At 43.8% G+C, this 21,970-nt stretch overlaps 4 protein-coding genes across 14 annotated transcripts in view; 1 reads left to right on the top strand and 3 right to left on the bottom strand.

Annotated features, from left to right (window-relative positions):
* LOC6495932 (serine/threonine-protein kinase N) overlaps positions 1-15,227 on the bottom strand; it is a 30,554-nt gene extending 15,327 nt beyond the window's left edge. For 3 of the 11 annotated variants that reach the window (XM_001959840.4, XM_014908057.3, XM_014908060.3), the window contains exons 1-2: positions 4,201-4,281; positions 620-941 (exon numbers count right to left, since the gene is read on the bottom strand). In XM_001959840.4, the coding sequence (XP_001959876.2) occupies positions 620-941; positions 4,201-4,266 (388 nt within the window). In that variant the 5' untranslated portion in view covers positions 4,267-4,281. Of the gene's footprint in view, positions 1-619; positions 942-1,017; positions 1,462-2,579; positions 2,834-4,200; positions 4,385-4,906; positions 4,928-7,035; positions 7,443-14,098; positions 14,440-14,989 lie in introns of those variants that run through there. The other 8 variants (XM_044715227.1, XM_032450260.2, XM_032450261.2 and 5 more) reach the window with 8 other exon arrangements.
* A 548-nt stretch (positions 15,228-15,775) lies between these two features.
* Positions 15,776-17,018, bottom strand: LOC6501726 (SAP30-binding protein). The gene is made up of 3 exons (XM_001967651.3): positions 16,795-17,018; positions 15,988-16,733; positions 15,776-15,935 (listed from the first exon to the last, which is right to left on the bottom strand). Exons 1-3 carry the CDS (start codon positions 16,885-16,887, stop codon positions 15,806-15,808), a joined length of 969 nt encoding a protein of 322 aa, XP_001967687.1. The 5' UTR covers positions 16,888-17,018; the 3' UTR covers positions 15,776-15,805.
* Positions 17,019-17,044: 26 nt separating this feature from the next.
* Positions 17,045-19,219, top strand: LOC6501723 (conserved oligomeric Golgi complex subunit 6). Its single transcript, XM_001967650.4, has 4 exons — positions 17,045-17,172; positions 17,221-17,852; positions 17,909-18,129; positions 18,191-19,219. The coding sequence occupies exons 1-4, from the start codon at positions 17,083-17,085 to the stop codon at positions 19,138-19,140; spliced, it is 1,893 nt and encodes a 630-aa protein (XP_001967686.1). The 5' UTR covers positions 17,045-17,082; the 3' UTR covers positions 19,141-19,219.
* An 85-nt stretch (positions 19,220-19,304) lies between these two features.
* Positions 19,305-21,936, bottom strand: LOC6495931 (mitotic spindle assembly checkpoint protein MAD1). The gene is made up of 4 exons (XM_001959838.4): positions 21,675-21,936; positions 20,569-21,614; positions 19,697-20,508; positions 19,305-19,635 (listed from the first exon to the last, which is right to left on the bottom strand). Exons 1-4 carry the CDS (start codon positions 21,799-21,801, stop codon positions 19,428-19,430), a joined length of 2,193 nt encoding a protein of 730 aa, XP_001959874.1. The 5' UTR covers positions 21,802-21,936; the 3' UTR covers positions 19,305-19,427.
* Positions 21,937-21,970: the final 34 nt, after the last annotated feature.

Below are 21,970 nucleotides of genomic sequence, written 5' to 3'. Positions count from 1 at the left end.
AGTTTTCGGCAATCCAACAACAAAATGCCAGAAAAGTGTTGAAACTGTTTAAGTGTTATTAAACTACGAAAAATTGTTATTGTAATTTGCCTTGCCTATACTGGGAGCAGCACACGTATATGATTTTGCTCTACCCATATGACAGAGCAATCCAACAACAAAGGAGGAACGAGAGCAATGGGACTGGGCATCCCTGGATTAAGGGAATTAAAATCCATCCAATAACTAGGACTAGCTATCTATGAAAATGTTATCAATTAACTTACAAAACTTATCTGCCTGACCTTACTATCTGGACAAACCGAAAAGGTATTTCCACTTCATTGCGCCACCTGAACTTGTGTTTTGGGGCTTCGTTAGTGGAACGCCCCCTGGGCGCGCCCTTTGTTTCTATTCGGGGAGTACACTACACTTTGCCTCGTTACTGCCACTGGCCACATAAAACTTGTTGCATGAAAATATGTTCAACTCTGGGCTCTCGGTCTCTCGTATAATTGCAACAGTTTATGGACAAGACTGTTGAGATTGACTTTTCGAAAGTTTGGCCAACTTTTTTAATGGATTTTCGAAAGAGACACCACAAAATGGTGGGGAAGTTGTTACCAAATATTAGACTCACCTTGGCCATTGCTGTTCACGGCAGTGTTGGCCGATGTCAGTAGGATTTGGCTCTCGAGCTCCTGCAACTCGGACTTGAGCTCCGCCAGTTTGCTTTTGCTCTTCTTGACAAGAACGGCCACATCGCTGAGGGATCGACGATCCTTGGCCACCTCGCGCAGCTTCTCGGCGCCCTCCTTGATCTTCAGCTCCTTGCGTATCTCGCGCCGTATGGCCTCCTTGATCTCCTCCAGCCGTATGGACATACAGCTCTCGGGCAGATTCTCTGTGAAACCATATTTGTGACTCAGTTCGTACAGAACAGGATGCTTTATGTATTCGCCCTGTGAAGTAAAGAAAATAGGTGTTAGACTTGGTAGTTAAGAAGGACTCCTAGAACTATAGACTCCTTAGACTCACTTCTCCGGACAATTCGTAGTTGGAACCATTAACCGAATCTGTATAGAATATGGAACCACCATAGAAATCATCGTCACTTTCTGTTCGAAAGACATTCGTGACGAGGCGATTCCAGAGGCCGCTATTCGAGCGTCTGGCAGTCGAGTGACGACTGTACCGTCGCGGCAGTGAATGAAACTTCCGGCCAGTCACCACCCCGCCCTCAACCGTAGAAACCGAAGCGGAGTCTTCACGATCTCGATTCCTATCTGGATCCCTTTCCCGATTGCTGTTAGGACTGATCATACTCCGGATTCTCTTGACCAGCCTGGACATTATTATTCACACTTGGATTTTGTAATTCGGATTTCTCGTTAACTCTCGGAGTGGTTTATTACTTTAGTTTGGTCATTTTACAGCAGTTTTGTGTTCGCTGACAAGTTCACGGTAATTAGCTGGAACAGGCTGACCAACAAAAAGCAAACTTTTTTTTATTCACACGACTGCGAGTGGCGCGGGTTTATTAAGAAAATGTTATGCCCAGACCTCGCTCAGGTGTCTTCTAGTTCGACAAGTTTGTGCGGCTTTCTCATTAAACGGTTCTCGATTGCTTCTGTCTGATAGCCAGAGTCATTCATTCATTGCACAGACGGGTAGTAGCGACGAGATACACATTAGTATCTTGGCCGAGGAAAGTTGGCAAAAGGTGTCAGCTGATAATTGTCATGCAAATGGCGATTCTAATCGAAAACAATTCCAATCGAATGCAGTCTAAGTGAAGTCTAAACTATATCACACTCAAATTAGTCAGGCTTCTAAAGTGTGATAACATTTTAAGAAGAATCATGATACCAGGAACGGAAATGTATAATTTTTCTTTAAACTTGAGAGTTCAAGTTCGTTCTTATCGCCAAGTACACCCTAAAAAACTGTTTTAATTTCATCCAAATACGTTTTTTAAGGCCGAACAACAAAGTTATTCGGTTCAGCTATCGACTGAATATGTTTATTTTTCATTCTTGTTGAAATCTCGGGTCTACAATAACCCTACACATGTACGTATAGATTCCCAAACAAAGTGGCAAGTGCAGAGAGGTACACGGTAAACACACTTTTCAGCAACAAGAACGCGATATGTACGAAAATATAAGTATATCTACAATACCCACGATACATATATAAACAATCTTTTATAGAGAACTGTTTTGTAAATATTTTTAAAATGCTACGAATACCCACAAAAGGCTATCGGGCTTTTGTTGAGATATTAATGGAGGGGATTTTTGGTTGAATATGGAATCTGGGCTTCCCATTAAATATTATATTAAATTTTTAAAAGATTAAACTATACATAGCTGTGCCCTTTTAGCTTTTAATACGGCCCTGACTGGGCAGAAAAATAAAAGGAGTGCGTAACATTTTCTTATCAAAACGGCAGAAACTGATAAGTTTGCGGCAAGAAGTTGCTTTGAATTCCAGAGCCGCTTTTTTTTTATTGTTTATGTAGGTGTGGGCATAGATTTTCTATTATTTTTGCTACTCATTAGCACTCAGAGATATACTATTTGTTTTTCCCATATTACACGCTTGTTAAGTTCGATTTTCCGGTTTTTCAATCGAACGATATTCGAGATGGGCAGGCGCCTAGCCCTTTTCGCAATTGGGTTAGCACTTCACAGATAATTATGCAAATATTTGCTACACTCCGGCGGATTAGTGGCCAATTATTGGGTGACAGACGACTGAGTCATCATCGCCGACGAACTCCGCTCCTCCTCCGGTGGGAAATCGGTTTTAACTACGCCCGTCTATAGCCGAACAGTTACTGAGAACATCGAACTACTACGGCCCAACAGCTGGAGTATCTGTGTGAGTCAGTGGGGGTGTATGGGTGGTGGTGGTGTATGGTGTGTGGGAGAGACACGAATCGCAAACGAACGGCAACCAGCTGGAAGCAACAGGTTCGTACGCTGTCGATAAGGCCACCACGCAACTCAATTTGCGGCCTGCAACCTGTCTGTTTGCCTGGCTGCCTGGCAGCTGTATGGATTAAGATACAGTAAGTATCTTGGCAGAGCCACTCCAGCTAGCTATGTATCTTCGATGGGATAATGGGATTTAAATCAATCCTGCTAATTGGCAATTAGCTCTGAAGAAGCAGAAGCCAATAGACCACATCGAACAACCTCAAACAGCCCAAGCGAGCTAGTTGTAAGTGCTAGGAATCATCCTCATCCCACACCTCCTCAAACAACCACCCACCCACCTAATCATCCCACCCACCTATCTACCTCACCACCTGTCCATCTTCCAAGTCAGACAGTTCGAAGGCTACACTAAGTGCTATTAAATGAGGGTCAATTTTCAAGATTTATTTATTTATTTTATATTTCTCAGAGAGGTAGTAGTATCTATTATATAGATTATTATTATTATTATTAAGAATATTAAAAATATCAATTAAAACCTCTACTAAACTCTATATCTGTTGCCTGGGAAAACTGATTCTCATGTGAAACTTAAGCGGCACATTCTTCAAGAGCCATCTTCGTGGTGATAACCGTAATAAAGCCAAATGAGATTGCATAACATGATTGCGGATTGCAGGCCAGGGCAGGGCAGGAAAATGCATACTTAGCATAACACACCATGCCCACCATTCCCGGCACAACACAACACTTGAATAATCAGCATAATACGCGAATATAGCGACATGTTCATTATACGCCGGGATTCAAGACAAAGGCGATATATTCAAGATATATAAGGTAGCACCACTGTATGGATAATGATGACGCCGCCGCCAGCTGGCTGAGAAAGTTGCACAAAATGCAGCACAGCCCCCCGGCCCAGGCCCAGACGATGTCAGAAAACTTCAATAAATTTCTGACAAAAATTTATGAATTTCTTTTTTGACGCACGCTCGGCGGGATGAGTGGGCGGCCGGAGAAGTTCAGTCTCATCGACTTACTTATCAGCTTCTCCGCCTTAATGAGACAATTAACCAAGTCTTGGGCGGAAGAAGCAAACATTAAGACTGTAATTGCGGTAATTACTATTAAGCCCAGCTTGTTTTTATTCAAGATTTCCCGTAGATTCCACTCCAAACATGACAGTTAACCCTATAAACAGTTAACCCCTTAAGATGTCCAGTTAATCCCTCCCAGAAATCACTTATTTTCATATTTTTTTTTTTTTACATACGTGCAGGTATCCTCTTAGTCGCGAACGTAAATCCTTGAGAAAAACCATGTTCATGGTCAGTGCCATGATATTATTAAATATTTATTTTATTTTCAGTTTATTTTACACAATTTTTGTTTGTTATTTATTTGATGAAAGTATAGAGAGATCTTGCTTTTTGAGTTTCTTTCTTTTGGTTATCTCACTGTAGAAATATGCGAAAATTTGTATAATCATTATCCAAAAGGAAAATATGGCGTAGAACACGGCGACACCGCTGGCCAAATATTTGTCACAACAATAAAAATGAGCGCCCCGGACGGACCGGAGACCAGAGACCGGAGAGTATCCGCTGGGAAATGTCAAGGCGGTGGTGCCGCGACACAAACTGCAGCAAATACGAGGAAAATGGCACTCTTTCCATTCGGCAAAAGGCTTTGTGACGGTGGCGGTGGCGGAAAAGCGATTAGAAAGCTTTTCGATTTGCGCACAAAAATTTCGGAAAAAATAACAGAAATCGACTGAGAGCGTGGTTCTGTGGCACGGGAATCGAAATTGGCATGAAATGCAAAACGGGGGGGTGGGGCGTAAAGACAGACGACTGCAGACAGATACAGATACTGACACGTGTGCCCCTGTATCTATCAGATACACTATGTGATGTCATTCATTTGGATGGCAAATATTTGGCATTTTCCTTTGGAAATTTTCTACAATTTTCACATACGATTATGTGGCATTCATTTACCTGCAACGAGAAGAGGAGAAAAGAGTTTATTTATTAGTATATCAAGTCGAGGAAAATTCAGTTAACTAATGATAATGATGATGGACCACTTTGATTCGGCCCGAGGCAATTCATAAATTGATAATTGGCGCCCGCTTTGAAGTTGAATCTGTGGGTCTAAAAGGGGGGGCACCACCAACCAAGTGACCAATGGGCCACGCCACGCCAGGCCAGGCCAGGCCAGGGCACACTGAAACTTACGATTTCTAATCGGTCGTTTGCCTCCGAAAAAAAAAAGCAACACCAACCTGGCACTTAAGCCCCAGCATCGGGGCAGGAAACATTGAAGCGTTTGCCGCACGCACATGAAATCAAACCAGAAACAAGGTCGCCAGCTATATAAACTCTACTAGCAGAGCAGGCAGGGAGCACACTCGAACATAAACATATTTATATCAACCCAAGATACCCTTGGCCGATCCAATCCGATGCTATATTGCTGGCTTTTTCTGTTTATCGGCCCACGCACGTCCACACAAAACATGTGTAGATCCGGGGATATTTTTATTTTTTTTATTTTTTTTTTTATTTTTGCGTTGTTCAAGTGAGCGATTTCATTTTCGCACTCTACATAGCCAAAGGTAGCCAACGTGGGCTAGTCGAAGGGGTATATCATGGATTTAATACTCTACTTAGTACTACTACTTAGTCTACTAGAGGGATTTTATTTCAAAAAGAGGAGAAGGAGTTAGAGCTTTAGAAGTTGGCCAAGAGATGGCCAAGGGTGCTGAGCAGTTGAGCCAGAGACTAGGGTTCGATTCCTCTTTCTTCCTTTTATTTTTTTAATATTATTACTTTATTGCCTTAAAAAATTTATGAACAAATAATAATATAATTTCCCTTTTCAATTACTGTTCCCCCATCGATCACACCTCTGTTGATATTTTGTCCCAAAAGTACTTCAATCTATACCGCTGTTGACCATTTTGGAGCTAAAGACTACTCTGCCACATTAACAGGTACTATAACCGAAATCACAACAAGATTTCTTGTTATTGTTTCCATTTGGTATGTGATTTTTTTTGGGCAAACGCCTAAGCAGCTGTCGATTTGTGAGATACAAAGATACAAATAACAAATGTGTACAAATGGCAAACAAATTTGATTTTATTTCGGAAATTAGAATTCAAGTGTCAATAATAAATTAAACAAAAAAAAAACTAAAGCGTTTTAAGGCAAAAAATCACACAAACAAGTGGCAAGTGGATAGAATCTCATTATGGCATTTTTGCTGATGAATTTGTTTAGTTAGTTGACAACTCGAGCTGCCTGTCAACGCTTCTGTAATTCGAGTTCGACCCAATATGGGAAAATGGCTAATAGGAGGGGGGAGGGGATAGGGGATAGGGGACTATATATTGGTTGACCCAGTCGCATGGCATTAAGGCAAAGCCATAGAAAGGCATCGACGACTGTGACAACAATACTAAAAAAAAAAAAAAACGAAAAATTTTCATTTTTCTTCAACGCGCTTTTTTTTTTTGCTGCTGTTGCTTCTGCCAATGCTACTGCTGCTGCTTCTTAACGATTTTTTGCTTATTCAGCACATGCAACAAGTGAATTTGGGTTAAGCCTCACCAACATAAGTACCGTAACAAAAATAAAACCACCAGCCAGCCTGGCCAACGAAATTGTGGCAAAATTAGAACAAAACTTGAGGCAGTAAGCGGTGGTGCGAGGCAGTAGCGAGGCAGTCGGCGGTGTTCGCTTGAAACTGAAAATCGATTTTCGACTGGTCTCGAATTTTAATTGATTGTCACTTGGATTTTCACTTTTTATAAAGCAGAAGCCAAACGGAACAACAAAAAATAAAATAAAAGAGAAATGGAATTTCACCCAAGTGCTGTTGTATCTCTATCTGTATCTGTATATTTGTATCTGTATCTTTTTCTGTTTCTGTTTCTTGGCATCTGTAAATGTATCTGTATCTGTGTGTGTGTGTGTGCCGTATCTCAATGGCTTTTATCTTTTCGCCTTTTTGTCTTAATTATTAACTAGAAATCCGCTCGAGCTGCGAAGAAGCCGTAAAATAAATGGTCCAAATCGCGTTGATTCGTTTAGCAACTTACACTCTACACAATCTGGCTACACGGCTAATCCCAGGGCTCCATATATAATATAAAGTATATAGTATCTGCAACAGTGTATGCTGATTTATCTTTAACTGCACTCGCGTGGCGTGGGTGTGCCTTTCAAAATTAAGGACATTGACTTGGCCAAAACGCATTTATGCGTCACCCATTGGAAAACATATTATAATTTTTTTTTTTTTGCCCGTCATCAAGGCTTCCCAATTTATGCAATTCGCTGGATGCACGGCGCCGCCGCTGCCGCTGCCGCTACTTTCACACACAAACAATAACAAACGAACGAACGGAGAAGACTAACCACGGAACACGTCAGCGCCGTCTCTGAGCGACACAACCGGCTTTTGCAACGTCCGCGAGCGAACTGAAAACTGAAAAAAGCACAGAGACCCAAAGCCCCCAGCTCCAACAAGAGCGGGAGAACAGCCTAGCGAGCCAGAGTAAGCCCAGCTTAATGGGTGATTCTTCAAAAAAAAAAAAAGAAAAGAGACAAGAGAGTGAGTGAGTGGAAGAAAAGTTGGTTAATTGGCTCTGGCGAACCTCTTTTTTTCAATTTTCCTTTTACCGCTCTCCCGACTCTCCCAACTCCCGATTCACGGGCTCCACATTTTCCGCTTTTGTTCCAGTTCTGAGAATTGTACAGCTATTTTTGATTAACATTTGAGAGAGATCCCATCCCCCTCTCCAACCATCTCGAGAGCCTCTCTTCTATAGAGATTCTTTTTTTTTTTTTTGGCTATTATGAAACTGTCACACATTTTAGTTGGCCACGACTGTTGTTTATTGTATTTCTGTTACCAAGAATAAGCCAACGAGATAAGCCAAGTGTCGTCATTAGCATAAGCACCGAAAATAGCTAGGAAACTGAGCCGAGAGAATGGAAAATGCGGGAAAATTCCATGGCATGGCTCAGTATGGCGCCGCTACAATTAGAAGAATTCTTTGCCAGTAGCTTTCTTTCTTACGGGAATTCCTAACAAGAGCGTGTTTTTGGGGGAAAAATACTTATTCTTCTTGTAATTTAAGGACATTTCATTCCTTCATTTAATGCTAAAAACCCACTGGAAGAACCCCTAAACGTAAACAAGGTAAAGAAGCCCTTCAACCGCATGACTAATTAGATATCTACACCCCCTATTAACCCTTCCCAGCAACCTCTGCCACGGCCCTGACTCACCCAACTGACCTATTGAATGTCTTTTCCTAAAAGGGTTTCCCAATCGATACTCGAGAGTGGGCTGTACACGGTGTTGATTTCCGAGATACACTCTCCGGAAAAACGGAAATTACTTGGTGGTAAGTGGTAGTAACCGGATGTCGGATGTGCTGCCAGCCGAAATTGCTGCCAAAAGTGGCAAGCGAATGCCAAGTGCAACGACTGATAAGAAGAGCGCTGGTGGCTCGCGAAAAGCGAAACCGAAAAAGCGGCAATTAAACCGTCGAATGCGTCATGGCCGCACGAAATAAAAATATAAAAAAAAATAAAGAAAAAAGAAAAAAAGAGTTGGCCCAACCCACGCCAAGAGCCAAGAGGTTGACAAACCCAAAACACTGAAAACTGAAAATGCCGCCACTGCCACGCACTCGCCTTCGAAAGCAGCGCCCAAAAAGTTGCCCAGCCAACGAGCCAAGTCAGCCAAGTAAGTTTCATCATAATTACAAGCCTCTCCCCAGGCTCCTCTCCTGTCTTCTCCCAAAAAAAAGAAAAGGAAAAGTGCCAATACTTTTTAGTAATTATAATGAAAATCTTATACCCTTTATGTACATATGTATCTTGGCTTAAAGAATAAGTCATTATTATGCAACCTTCTCTGAAAATGAAAATAGATTTAAATTTTTTTGGGTTTTTCGGGAAAGTTTGCCGCATTCATGTGGAAAATAAGGGGCTTGTCAATTATGTCATTATTAAAGGGAAACTGAGCCAAGAACAATGCCAAATGGCAAGAGATCCAAGTGGATATGCAGATGTATCTGCAGCTCTATGGCTAGTATCTGTAGGATTGTGCCTCGAGCCGTGTGATTGTTTCACTTGTTTTTGTTACTTTACTTTATTTTTTCTTGTTTTTGTTGTTGTTGTTGTTGGGCGCTGTCACGTAACGAAAGGGAAAACTCTGCTTGTCGCTTAGCTTTAACTTTGGCTTTGGGACTGGCTTTAGGACTGGGACTGGGACTGTCTCTGTATCAGTTTTGTTGTCGCATCGATGTGGCTGTGGGAAGTCATCGTTGTCGTCTGCAACAGTAACATGCAACAGCAGCAGCAGAAACAGGATGGTACAGTAAAAACTCAATAAATCAACTAGTTACTGATATACAAAATTTTACTTAAAAGTTATATCCTTTTTTATTAAAAAAAGGATTAAGAAATATATGAAAAAAATAATAAAATCTTCCTTTACGACGTTCACCTGTAGCTTGCAACAATGACAGGGCCGGCAGTGGCAACAATGCCAGCCAAGAAGAATCGTTTTTTAGCCAAACCAGAAACGGGAAGGGTCTCTCGGCCCTCACTGTCGGCCGACGTCAAAGAGGAAGGTGCTTGGACGGACAGACGGACGGACGGACGGACGGACTGCTCCCCTCCACAGTTCCGACTGGCTGGCTTCAAGACATCTTCTCTGCGAGGGGTGTCGACGCTCATTTGCATCTCAACAGCCACTCGGTAGAATGTAAACACCAACCCCAGCTAGGGCTAGCTAGTATCCCCAAAAATCCCATCTTCGGGAAAAACTAATTAAAATATTTTATGTCGGGGCCGTTAAATAAAAGGAATTTTCATTACAGTTAGGTCTTAGTTCAGAGAGTTGCAGACAAATCGGTGGGAAAGCTCAGGTGTCGAAGAGTAGAATTGGCAAAAAAAACAAAAAAGATACAAGATACAAGCTCCTCTACCTAATTGCATTAGGAGCTAGCTCGGAGGTGCAACAGCAGTCTGATGAACAAAAAAAATCAGAGCAATTCCCACAGAATCGGAGAGGCATTAGCCGCCGGAGCACACGTAATGTGATTAACATGGATTCCGCACACATGCATACGGGAGATTAGGGATGATAGGGAGTAGCCACTCTCGGGTTCACCTTCTCTAGGAGCGATAAGAACTATCGTTTAAGTAATTCCTTACTAATCTTGAATATTTTTATACAATAGTATTACTATTTCTTTAGTAAGTAACTAATAGTAACTATATACAAAAATTTAACCTTTTTTCAAATTAGGGATGATATTTATATTTATAAATAAGTATCTATCGGATATCTTAGCTCTTCTATCGTGGTGATAAAATAAGTATTTCTTTGCCAATAATCTTAAATATTTCTTTATAAAAAAAACCTATTAAATCAGATCATAAAATATATTTCTAGCTCATTAGTTACTATTTTAAAAACACATTTATATATTTTCGGACACCTAATAGTGACAATACATAAAAGAATAAACTTTTTAGGGAAATAGAGATAATATTTAGACTGGAATCTATATCCTTATACGATATCTAAGCTCTTCTATTGCTGTGATAAAAACAATTTCCTTACAAATGATTATTATTTTAAATATTCCTCCTATAAAATCTGTTTATAAAATATATTTATATTTCATTAGTCACTATTTAAAAACAAATATTTCTTTTCCGACACCCTATTGATGGCCACTTCCCAAAGCTGATTTCCCGTTTGTCTAAAAACTATTTACTCATCTCTAATATGGAAGCTTTGGCAGCTTTGTTGTTTGTTTCTTGTTGTTGTTGTTGTTTGGTTTGTTGTTGCTGCTGCATTCAATCAACGAACAACGGCATTTTGAGAGCAGCGCCTGAGGCGGCAGTTCCAACACGGCAGCGGTCAACAACACTTGCAGCGATTGAATGAGAAAAAAAAATGAGATACAAAAAAAAAAAAACTTAATAATAACAACAACTGAAGATGTTTGAGGAAGCCAGCTTAGAGTGGGAAAATTGGCAGTCAGAGAGAGAGAGATTGAGAGAGAGGGGGTCTGAACCAAAGAGAGTGATAGGTGAGAAGAGGGGCGGCAGGGAGAGAGCCAATGCAGGTGTTTGCCAAACAATTGCACTGCAGCTTGGCACGCTTCGCCTCTTTCTCTGCACAGAGAGAAAAAAGAGATTCCTGATAGTGAGAGAGTAAAAAAAGATAAGTTATAAGAGTGGGAGATCTAACAAGTGATATCCTTTGACTGAAAGGTGAATGGTAAGAGAAGTGACTTTTTCTCTTCTATTTCTTTCAGTGCATCTCATAGCCCCCATCGCCCCATCTCCTTCTCACTCACATATGCCATTAACATGTTGTTAATTTGATTGAAAAATGCTTTATGGCCAATAGCCGCAGTGGCACTGGCACTGGCACTTAACACTGGCTTTGGCTTTGGCTCTGGCTTTGGTTTGCCACTTGTACGTTTTTTATTTTTCTTTTTTTTTTTTTGGCCTCAGAGTGAAAGTGAAAATTACAAAAATTATACAGAAATCAAATGTTACCGCAGCAGTAAAAGAAAATTGGATGGAAATGCTCGGGCCACAAAGTCAAACATCCTACCAAAACAGCCAACACAGCCACCACAGCCACCACAGCAAACAAACAACAAAAGCCAGCTGTTTGAGTGGCAAGTTCAAATGGCCGACTGGCAGAAGGTGCACCATATCCACATTCCACCTGGTGGATAGGATAGTTCTACTTCCACAACTAGTTTCTACATTTGCAACATCATTTGCAAGCCAAAACGAGGAACCTGGCCGGGCTAACTAACTTTGTCCCAATTTCCAAGCGAATCCACTGTAATTGGGGACACCTGCATGTCCCGAATTCGAGTTTTCCAGTTTTGAGTTCAAGGGGAAAACCAGTTCGGCCACAAAAAGTATCAGAATTAGCACCAAAAAGACTGGCGTTTGGCGCTAGAAATGGGACAAGAAATAAATTCTTTTAACAGAAATCTTCGAAGACTAGGATGGCCTCTGGAATACCTGTTGTTTCATGGACATAAAAACAAAAGCCTCAATCCAATCAGTCAGAAGACCTGCAGCCTGCAGCGCAATAATTTGCGCAATTGAACTCATCAATTGCTGCAATTAAATGTGCCCACGGAGGGAGGCAGTGGCCAGAGGAGGAGGGTAGCCGCCAGTGGACAGACAATAACGAGCTATGAATTAACTTGGCTGAGAGGGGAGGGGAGCAAGTGAATGTGATATAACCTCGACAACAGCCACGGCAAGTTAATTAAATGATTTTCAATGCCCGACCCCGACCCCTTGCGACCGGGCAGTACTTTCTTTTGGTAGAGGTTTCTGGCAACCAAATGGAAATATCCATTAGTTGGAGAAGCCCACGAGACTAGACAGCTATGAGGAATATTTTGCAACATTTAATTGCTCAATTTATGTAAGCAAGCTCCAAGCTGCAAGCTCCCAGCTCCGAGGGTCGAATTGATAAGAAAATGAAATACAAACAAAATAATCTGTAGAGCCCTGCTTGGGAAAAGACAGAGAACTACTATCCCTACTACTGTCTCACCAAGAATCTCAATGAAATAAAACTTTTTTGCGCAGCTACTAAAAAATTTACATAAACAAATCACAACAAGTGTGATAAGCTATCAGCCTCCATCAGGCCACTGAGTACATTACTTAATAGATACAAATTGAATTTAATGAAATGCATCCCATCTTGAGGCAGAAATTTCAGTTCCTTTCCATCTAGATTCTAGATTCTTGTTTCTTGATTCTAGACTGTAAACAAGACTGTAAACGAGCTGTAGGAAGTTTCTCACTCGAGAGTGAGGATGAACCTTTAATTGGCATTCTTGGCCAAAGAATTATCTCTGGCCTGCAGGCTGCAGTGGCTCTAGTGGCTGCAGTCAGTAAACAAAACAGTAGACTCCCAGGCCCATTCGCTGGCCATTTTCAGCAACTCTGTGTGGCCCTTTGTTTGTTCTGACAGGCCTGTCAGGGGCCAAGATATGGCCAATGGCCACAACAATAATCCAAGAGACACTTGGCACTTGATGAGCTCCAACTACAGGGTCCTGGCCAAGCTATTCAACTGTTTGCCGAACCTTTACTTAAAAATTTGTTAAACAAATCACTGCAACTTGGCGGCAACTGCAAAACTAGATATCTCATGTACCCTATTTTTTTTTTGAAAATTATTATACAGGATTCGCCAAAAAGTCAGCTAATAGTCCGTCGGGCTGACCCTGTTCTGGTGGCGGGCAGCTCTAGAACAGAGTCGAGAGATGCCTCCGAAACCGGTTCCCATTCGAGGAAAAAAAAAGAAGCTACTCAGGTGCAGCGCCGTAAATGGCAAAAGTATGTAAGTAGGAGCTCCTCCTTCGGGAATCTGGTTTTCAGAACCACCAACCAACCAACCAACCCCCCTTTTATAACAATGAGTTGAAAAATTTACTTAATGGCCGCTTGGCTGAATGATTTTCGCGCTTCTCGTCGACGGCTTTGAGTCACTTATCGGTCGGAGAACTACATACGTGATGGATGGGATGCTGTTGTTACAGAATAATAATAACTCTCGATAGCAGAACAGAAGCGAGTGATAAGCGAGTGGGGGGCGATAAGGTCTGTCGACAGTCTGTGCTGTGCTATTTATAGACTCTTCACTTAAATACCCTGTAATCAAGTGCCATGTAATTGCAGCAAGCTCTGAGCCATCTCTGCCTCACTTTAATTGGCCTTTTTTCGGACAAATATTGGACCAGAGGGGTGCTATTTTTAGTCACCCAGGTCACGCACTTAAGCCAATTGGCACTTGGCGAGCGCAATTTGAATGTGGAATGCGATTTTTGAACAAAAACTAAACGAAAGTGATGTCATGGCTATGGCTGCCCAGAGAGATGACCCACAAGTGGTTTGCCGTCAGCTGGAGCGGAAATTCCTGGTGTGCAACAGGTGCGGCAGCAAGGAAAATACTTGGCAGTGCCCACTGTAGTGCAGATATGTACAGGTATGTGCGTACCTAGAACCAAAGTCTGGGGTCTGATATGAAAAAGTAATAATAACCAGGCCGGCGCTGACCGGCTGCGGGCGCTCACTCACCTGATAATACGAATCCGACATGGTTTATTTAGTTCGTCCAGCTGAGTCACTTGATGCCCTTGTTGTTTGTAATGTTTTTGTTGTTTGGTCGTCAGTTTTTGGTTATTTTGGCTTTTATTGGCGCCTCACAAATCCAACACACAGTCACAAACATAAAACACACACTTGGCACACGCGTACGCGTTTTTTTTTCTCTTTTTTTTTTGTTTACTTTTCGAACAAACTATTGGTGTGCCGTTATGTGTGCGCTCTTTTTGGAATTGTTTAACACTTTAACACCTGATGCCGGACTGCTTTTTTTTTTTATCTTCTTTATTAAGTGCGCTCTCTCATTTGATTTCCTGCGGCCGAAAAAACACAAAATGAATAGAATTTAGTTGTTTTGGGCAGGGCACACACACACACACACACACACACAGAGAGACAATACAGACACACGGAAAACACACCAACAAGTGGCTGCTCCCCCCCAAAGGTGAGAGCGAGCAAGCGAGTGACACAGACAGACGTTTACAATTGTGGAACAAAGAGATCTGCCCTCCAGCTCTCCAGCTTTATTGTTGCTAAATATTATGCATATTCCAGAGACAATGCACTCGGCAATCTCCCATGGAAACTATCTTCCAAGAGGAGTCTTCTGCTACTGCCTCTTCCTCTTCCCTACCCTCCAAGAAAGAGAGAGAGAGAGATGGAGAAATACCGGTTGCAGCGCAAATGGCCACATCCGCAATATGCACCTTGAATTAACAACACGGCCAAGATTCTTTAAACTAAAATTCAGCACAAAAAACTCTCCGACATTCACGGCATCTTCTTCATGTCTGGTTATATCGTTCGCACGCACACACACACACACATCCACACTCAGATCTAAAATTCTTCAGCTCCTACTGCTGCTGCTGCTGCGTTGTCTTCTCCGTCTTTAATGCTGCAATTGATTAGGTCGTACGTTGTATTTTCAAATCATAACGCCAGGTTGGGACTTTAATTGCAACTGCAATCCGTCTGTTTTCAATAAGTAGGCACTGGTTTGTTTTTATTTTTATTTTTGCGGATTTTAAGCGGAAAAAGACTCAGCACACGGACGTTCGAAACAGAGTTGCCAGCTATTTTAATAGCTTGCTTATCGATATATCGATGTCGATGTTTCAAAATGGTATATTTTGATACATTTTATCGTTATATGGGCTTTACCTATATAAAAAAATTACGATATTAATTAGGAATATATATTTGAAGACTATATATTATAATTAAAAGTATTAGAATCCTTTAATCTTGGCCCATGAGTTACCAAGTAACAAGTTAATTAAGGTTACTTCTATAGGATTCATTTCAAACTTTTAGTAAAACTACTCGAACTTTTTGTTCCTTTCATTTATATTAATTTTTTATCTATAAATTGATAATTAATATGGAATGTTATTAATCAAATTTACTACGATTTAGAATAGTTATATATCCATACTTCTACTTTTTTCGATTTTTTCAAGTGTTTTATGGTTTGTGTCTTCGCTTGATTCACAATGCTGCCAGATGGCAAAAAGACGAGGTGCCACCAGACTGCAGGGACATCATAACCTGGAAAGGATCTTAGCTTGAGATCCTTATACTCTACATTAAGAGATCCAAAGAGTTCTGCTAAATTGACCATAAATATATATGTAAAATGACAAGTTTAGGTTTAAAATTTTATTTATTCAATAACTAAGCGGCTGGTTTTTTGGGAAGCGAACCGAAGGCGGAGATAACCGTGCCCTTGGTGCCCGTAACCGTGGTGGTCAGAGCAGGCAGAGTGGGCTTAGTGGACGGAGCTGGCTGATCCCACTTGGATTTCCTGAAAAAAAAAATCATTAAATTGTGAAGATTTCGAAACCAACAAATCGTACCGCTTTTTGGCTTCCTCTTCGACTTTCCTGGCTAAAGCCGTGACCTGTTCCACCTTATCCATATCCTTGCGATCCTTCTGCCGCTTGACCATCTCTGTTTTCTGAACGGCTGCGAGAGACTCATAGTAGGATTCCTCGCCCCACTGTAAGGGATCGTAGATCTCTGGAGGATAGTTGGTTCCAAACTCGTTGATGTCACAAAAGCTAATAAGTTTGTCGTAGATGCTTGGGTTCCGGAACTCCTTGCGGTCTTGGATCACTCGGTTCATGTCCATATTCGTCTGCCGCATCTTTGTGTACATTTTGGTGATCTTGGCCACCAGTTCCGGCGGTGGATTGCCCTTCGGCTCCGGCGGCAGTTGAAACTTGTACTTGGCATATTTAGGATCCTTCTCGTAGCTCTCAGCTGTTCGTTCGTCGGTGGGAAAGTCAGCCGACTCCTCGTCCACCTCCATGGCAGTTTCGCCCTCGCGAGCTCCGTTTCCAGCATTGCTCTTGTCCTTGGCCTTTGAGCTGTCCTCACTCTTGGAACCGGAACTTTCGCTTTCCGAATCGCTGCTCGATTCCTCCTCGCTGGACTGGGCTGCAGCCTTATCTTCCTCCTCGTCGGAAATGAGGGTATCATCCTGGTAGCTCACCAGCCTACGGACTTTCTTGGCCCGCTTCCTTTTCTTTTTTTCTTGCTGCTTGTTTTCGCTTGGATCCTGTTTTGTGGGTGTTGGCGAGGGCCGCTTAGGAATGATGACCTGCAAGTTACGAGTAATATTAGTTATATTTTATAATTTTCACTTTTTTTTGATTCCTTACCTGGGACGCCGTTGAGTTCTGGGAATCTGGACTGGCCTCGCCTTCATTTTCGGAGTCTGTGTACTGTGCGGTCAAACTGGCCAAGGCGGCCATGGTCGTGAATTGTTTATAGGGTTTATTATTGAAGTTTATTTAAGATTTTCTTGATTTTTAACAAATTTGACTCCGTTTTGTTTTGGGTTGGTTGCCAGGGATGCAGTAGCTAAAGTCTAGTATTTCTTAAGCCTTCAACGAATTTCAGTATTTTTTGTCAGCTGCTTAGTGTGACCCTAACTTTATTTATTCAAGATGAGCTCCACGAAGGAAAAGCCGGAGGATCAGGACAGGATTCAGAAGCGGGTCAACAAGATCCTGGAGGCGCGTCTGGAGTCGGACAAGGTGAGTACCCGCTGCACCTGAAAAAAATCTCTAATCACCTTCTCTTAGGACACTCTGGACGCCCTCAGCGGCCTGTCCACCTTCTTTACGGAGAATACCATCCAAAACCGCAGGAACCTTCGAAGCCAGATCGAACACCGTTCCGTGGGCATCAATGAGAACTTTCTGAAGGCCTTCCGCGAGGTGAAGCTGTCGCTGGACGCCGTGTGCGATGATCTGGACAAGATGGCCACGTCAGTGGAGACCATGAAATCTGACCTGGAGACCTCAAAGGCCCTGACCAAGGATCTGATAGATCAGACCAATACTATGCAACAAGAACGGGACCGCTTGGAGGTGCATCAGCAGATAGCTCAGGCTTTTTTGGCCCGTTTTCAGTTGAGCGGAGCGGAACACCAGTTGCTCTACGGGGCCGCCAAGGATGCACCAATAGTGGCCGACTTCTTCAAGGTTCTGGACAGAGTGCAGAGCATCCACGCCGATTGCCGACTGCTAATGCAGTGTGGCTACCAGACGGCTGCCTTGGACATCATGGAGGAGATGACGTTGCATCAGGAGGGTGCTCTGGAGAGACTCTATCGCTGGACTCAGAACCACTGTCGTAGTTTGGAGAATAACGAGATCGGACCGCTGATTGTAGAGGCCATGAGCCGGCTGCAGGATCGTCCAGTGCTCTTCAAGTTGGTCCTTTCATATTTTAAACTTGTTATTTTATCTTAAACAAAAAATATTGTAGATATGTCATCGATGAGTATGCCATTGCCAGAAGAGCCGTTCTCGTGCGTCAATTTATTGAGGCCCTCACCGAAGGTGGACCTGGAGGGAATCCCAAGCCCATAGAGCTACATGCCCATGATCCAAAGCGCTACATTGGAGACATGTTTGCGTGGCTGCATCAGAGCATTCCCACGGAAAAGGAGAATCTTTCCTTGCTCTTTAAGAAGTGCGACAAGCAGGGTAAAGTTATTGGATAATCCTTTTATAAACTCTTTTATTGATTGAATCCTCCACCCTGCAGACATCTCCGACCAGCTGCAGAGCGCCCTGGGCTATATAGCCGACGGTGTTTGTCATCCTCTTAAAGTGCGCGTGGAAACTATCCTGCAGGCCGAGAAGGACACCATTGTGCTGTTTACCATTTCGAACTTGCTCCGCTTCTACCAGCAGATAATGCGTCAAGTGGTCCAAGGTGGCAGTCTGGAGGAGTGCCTCGTGGAGCTGCAAAAGAGCAGTGAGCAGATTTACTTGGGCGCCCTGGCCGCTCAAGTGCGCAGCGTTCTGCAGCGGCCCTCGGGAGGGTCTGGCCTGGCCTTGGAACCTCCCCAACGGGATCTAGTTCCGCCACCGAGTGTGGCACGTTTGCTGAACATTCTCAAGGAGATCCTGTCGGTGGCCACAATGGTGGATGGCCGGCAGGCGGATATTACCAAGATAGTGAGCTGTGTAATCGACCCGCTGCTCCAATCCGTGCAGGAAAGTGCAGCTCACTTGCCCACCGTGGACATGGGGGTCTACCTCTTGAACTGTCTCCACCACATGCAGAGCTCGTTGGCGGTTTACGAATACATGGACGAGCGCGTGGAACGGCTGCAGGCCCAGTCGGACGCTCAACTGGACACCCTGACCTCTGAGCAGGCCTCCTCGCTGGTAGCCAACTTGAATCTAGGCCCCATCTACGCCATCCTGCAGAGCAATCAGTCCAAGATCGAGACGAATCTGCTGAAAATATTCATGTCCAAGATGGATGCCTTTCTGGAGCTGCCCGATGTGCTGCTCCTGCCGCAGGTGCAGCTCATCATGTCAAGCAGTCACCGGGCTACCGTCCAAAAGCGCTCTTTCAACGTAATCGTGGCTATCTACAAGCAGATCTACGACCGAGTTCACGATCCGGCCAACGGATTCGAGCACCCCGACAAGTTGCTCCACAGGACGCCAGAGCAGGTGGCCCACATCTTGACTTCCACTTAGTGTATCCCCCATTCCGGCTCTAAATGTGCATTATTCTTATTTATCTATGTTAATAAATCTATATATATTTTAATCAAAAGCAATTGTGTTCATTTTCCTGTCAAAGAATATTAAATTACAAGTTTTTAAGCATCCACTTGGTTAAAAAGTTTAAACAAAAAGGATTAAACATTGCCAGAAGAGTAAATTACATTTGACACACATTAATATTCTGGTTTTCACACGTATACAGTCTATGAGGTGGCTGGCGAGGTGGCCCAACCTAATGCAATCACTATCTAGTAGGGCTAAGTTATGGTAACTGTGGCTCGCTGGAACAGCTCCAGAGTGAGGGCGGAAAAGAATGCAGGGAATGAGTTACTGGCGGCCAGCTGCTGGTCAATAGCTGGCTTCAGAGTACGGGAGTATGGAGACTCCAGCAGAGCCAAGCAATTCGATTCGTTGAGGGTGATGTCCAGGTAGTCCTCCGGGCTTTCAGCATACATACTAGAAATGCTGGAAATATAAAAGAAAAGGATTAATAACAGTGGAAGTACAGTGAGTGATGAATACCAACCGATAATTGCTATTGGCGCCGATGCGATCAATCCTATATCCCAATAGCATGTAGCAGACATCGCGGAACTCGGTGGTGGCTGCTTTGAAGCACTCCTTCATCTTGCGCATCTTGCCATTCGCCGACTCTAACTCCGCCCGCAGCTGGTTGAACTCTTTGAAGTTCATTGTCATGCCTCCAGTGCTGGTGGTCTCATTCAGCCGCTGCTCCTGATCATCCTCCAGCTTCTTGTTGCGCCGCTTCAATCGCTCGATTTCCGCCTGCAGCTTCTCCATTACATTCTTGGAGGATTCGTAAGCTTCGGCGGCAGGATTCTCTGACAAGTGTACCACCTTAAACTCCTTCATGTTGAAGTCACCGCGCAGGCAGCGGTGCATGAGCTCAAGCTCCATTTCCTCCTTGCGCCTGCGCAGCCGATCGTTCTCCAACCTCAGTGTGTCCAATTCTTTCTTGACACTGTCGTAGCCCTCGCCGGACGGTTCAGCCAGCTGCTCCTGCTGGCGCATGGCCTGAATCTCACGCTCCAGTGTAGCACACATATCCTTGTAGCCGGTGACGGTGCGTTCTAGGACCTCCATGCGGTAGCGCACCTGCATGTCCAGCGTCATGTCCGCCATGCTGGTGTTGCTCATGGTCAGGTCCTTGTCGAAGTTCTCCACCATCTGCTTGTAAAAGTCGCGCTCCTTGGAGACAGTAATCAACTTCCGCTGCAGGCGCTCCTTGAAGTTCTTGTGGCGTTTGAGGCCAATGTTGAGATCTTCAATGTTCTTGAGGTAGACGCTGCACTTTTGTTCCAGTTCGCGAACTGTGGCCTATCAAGAAAGTGTTTTTTTCAGCAAAAAATAGAGAAATTTAATGTTTTTAAAGCTCACCTGCAAATGCTTAGTGTCGGACTCGGAGGTCGTCTTTTCAGCCACGTGCACTATATCCTCTTGCAACAGCTGCTCGATGCGCGACCGCAGGGCCATCGGACTCACCAACGTATTCGGCAGGCAGTGGTCCTGGGCCACCTTAACCCACTCCTTGAGTTCTTGCTCGACATGCGACAGCTTCACCTGCAGGGAGACTGCCTCCGCTCGAGCGCCCTCCTCCCTGTCTAATCGAGTCTTGTAGTCATGCACCTTCTCCTCAAGCAGCAACTTGTCCCCAATGAGCGTGTTCAGGTGCTTATTGTGATGGCGGAGTCGTTCTATTTCCGACTGCAAGTCCGGAACACTGGCCAAGCGTTCCTGCGAGGCTTTGGTGACCTCCTTCCAGTCATTGTACGACTGAATCTCATACTCCAGCTCCTTGATGCGTTCGTTGGCTGCCTTGAGGCTTTGGGATTGCTTCTCGAAGTCGCTGCGCAGGTCTTCGTGCCCGGAAACCCGTGCCTTGAACTCATCGTGCCGGCGACGGAACCGCTCCAGCTCAGTGCGCGTGGCCTGCAGTTCGAGATCCGCACGATGAGCCATCCGGCGATACTCGGCCAGGTCGTTATTGATGCACAACTGCACGTCGCGGGCGTCCTCCTCCTGCTGGGACTTTTCCTTCTGCAGCGAATCTATAGAGTCATCAAACTTCATTTTTAACTGCGCCAACTCTGCCCTGGCACTGCAGGCCTCTTCTTTGAGCGCCACTTCGCGCTTCCGCATAATCTGCACATTCCTCTCCATCTCGATCATCTTCTTGCTGGTTATGTCGCACTGCTGCTTCAGGGCAGTGCTCTTGCTCTCGGCCACCGCCATGGCCCGCCGGTGTTCCTTGATCTGTCGCTCCACCTCGTGCTGTAGTTGACTGTTCCTGGCCTTCAGTTCGATTATATCGGCGCGCAGTTGGCTGTTCTGCCAGGGACCCAGGGAACTATTCAAGGAGCTGTTTAAGGACCCGGTACTGTTCAGATTGTTGTCGGAGGAGTCCAAGCGTCGCTTCTTTGGGGCTGGAAGTAAAGGGGCTAACTAATTTACACTCGATTTATTAAAAACGCGAAAAAACTCACAAGCTATAAAGTCATCTGTATAGGATGTGGACAGCCGGTTGAAGAGAAGTTTCTTTGGCGCTGAGTGGGTGACGCTGTCGTTGAACTGCGCCATCATATTGTCCATGCTGCTGCGTATTTCGTCCATCTTAACTTAATATTTGATGGAATAGTTGTAAAATATATAAATGTGTGACAATTCTCGGCTTTTGTATTTTCTTGTAAGCGTCAGAGTGGCCAGAAAGTGGTTGACTTATCGATGGCCACTCTTTTGTAACCGAAAAATATGGCAGCCTTGCGAAAGTTATCTGGCAGCA

The sequence above is a fragment of the Drosophila ananassae genome, chromosome 3L (genome assembly GCF_017639315.1).
Source record: "Drosophila ananassae strain 14024-0371.13 chromosome 3L, ASM1763931v2, whole genome shotgun sequence".
In the NCBI taxonomy this organism is placed as follows: domain Eukaryota; kingdom Metazoa; phylum Arthropoda; class Insecta; order Diptera; family Drosophilidae; genus Drosophila; species Drosophila ananassae.
The sequence above is the reverse complement of the archived record's forward strand: the minus strand, read 5'-3'. Positions and strand labels throughout refer to the sequence as shown.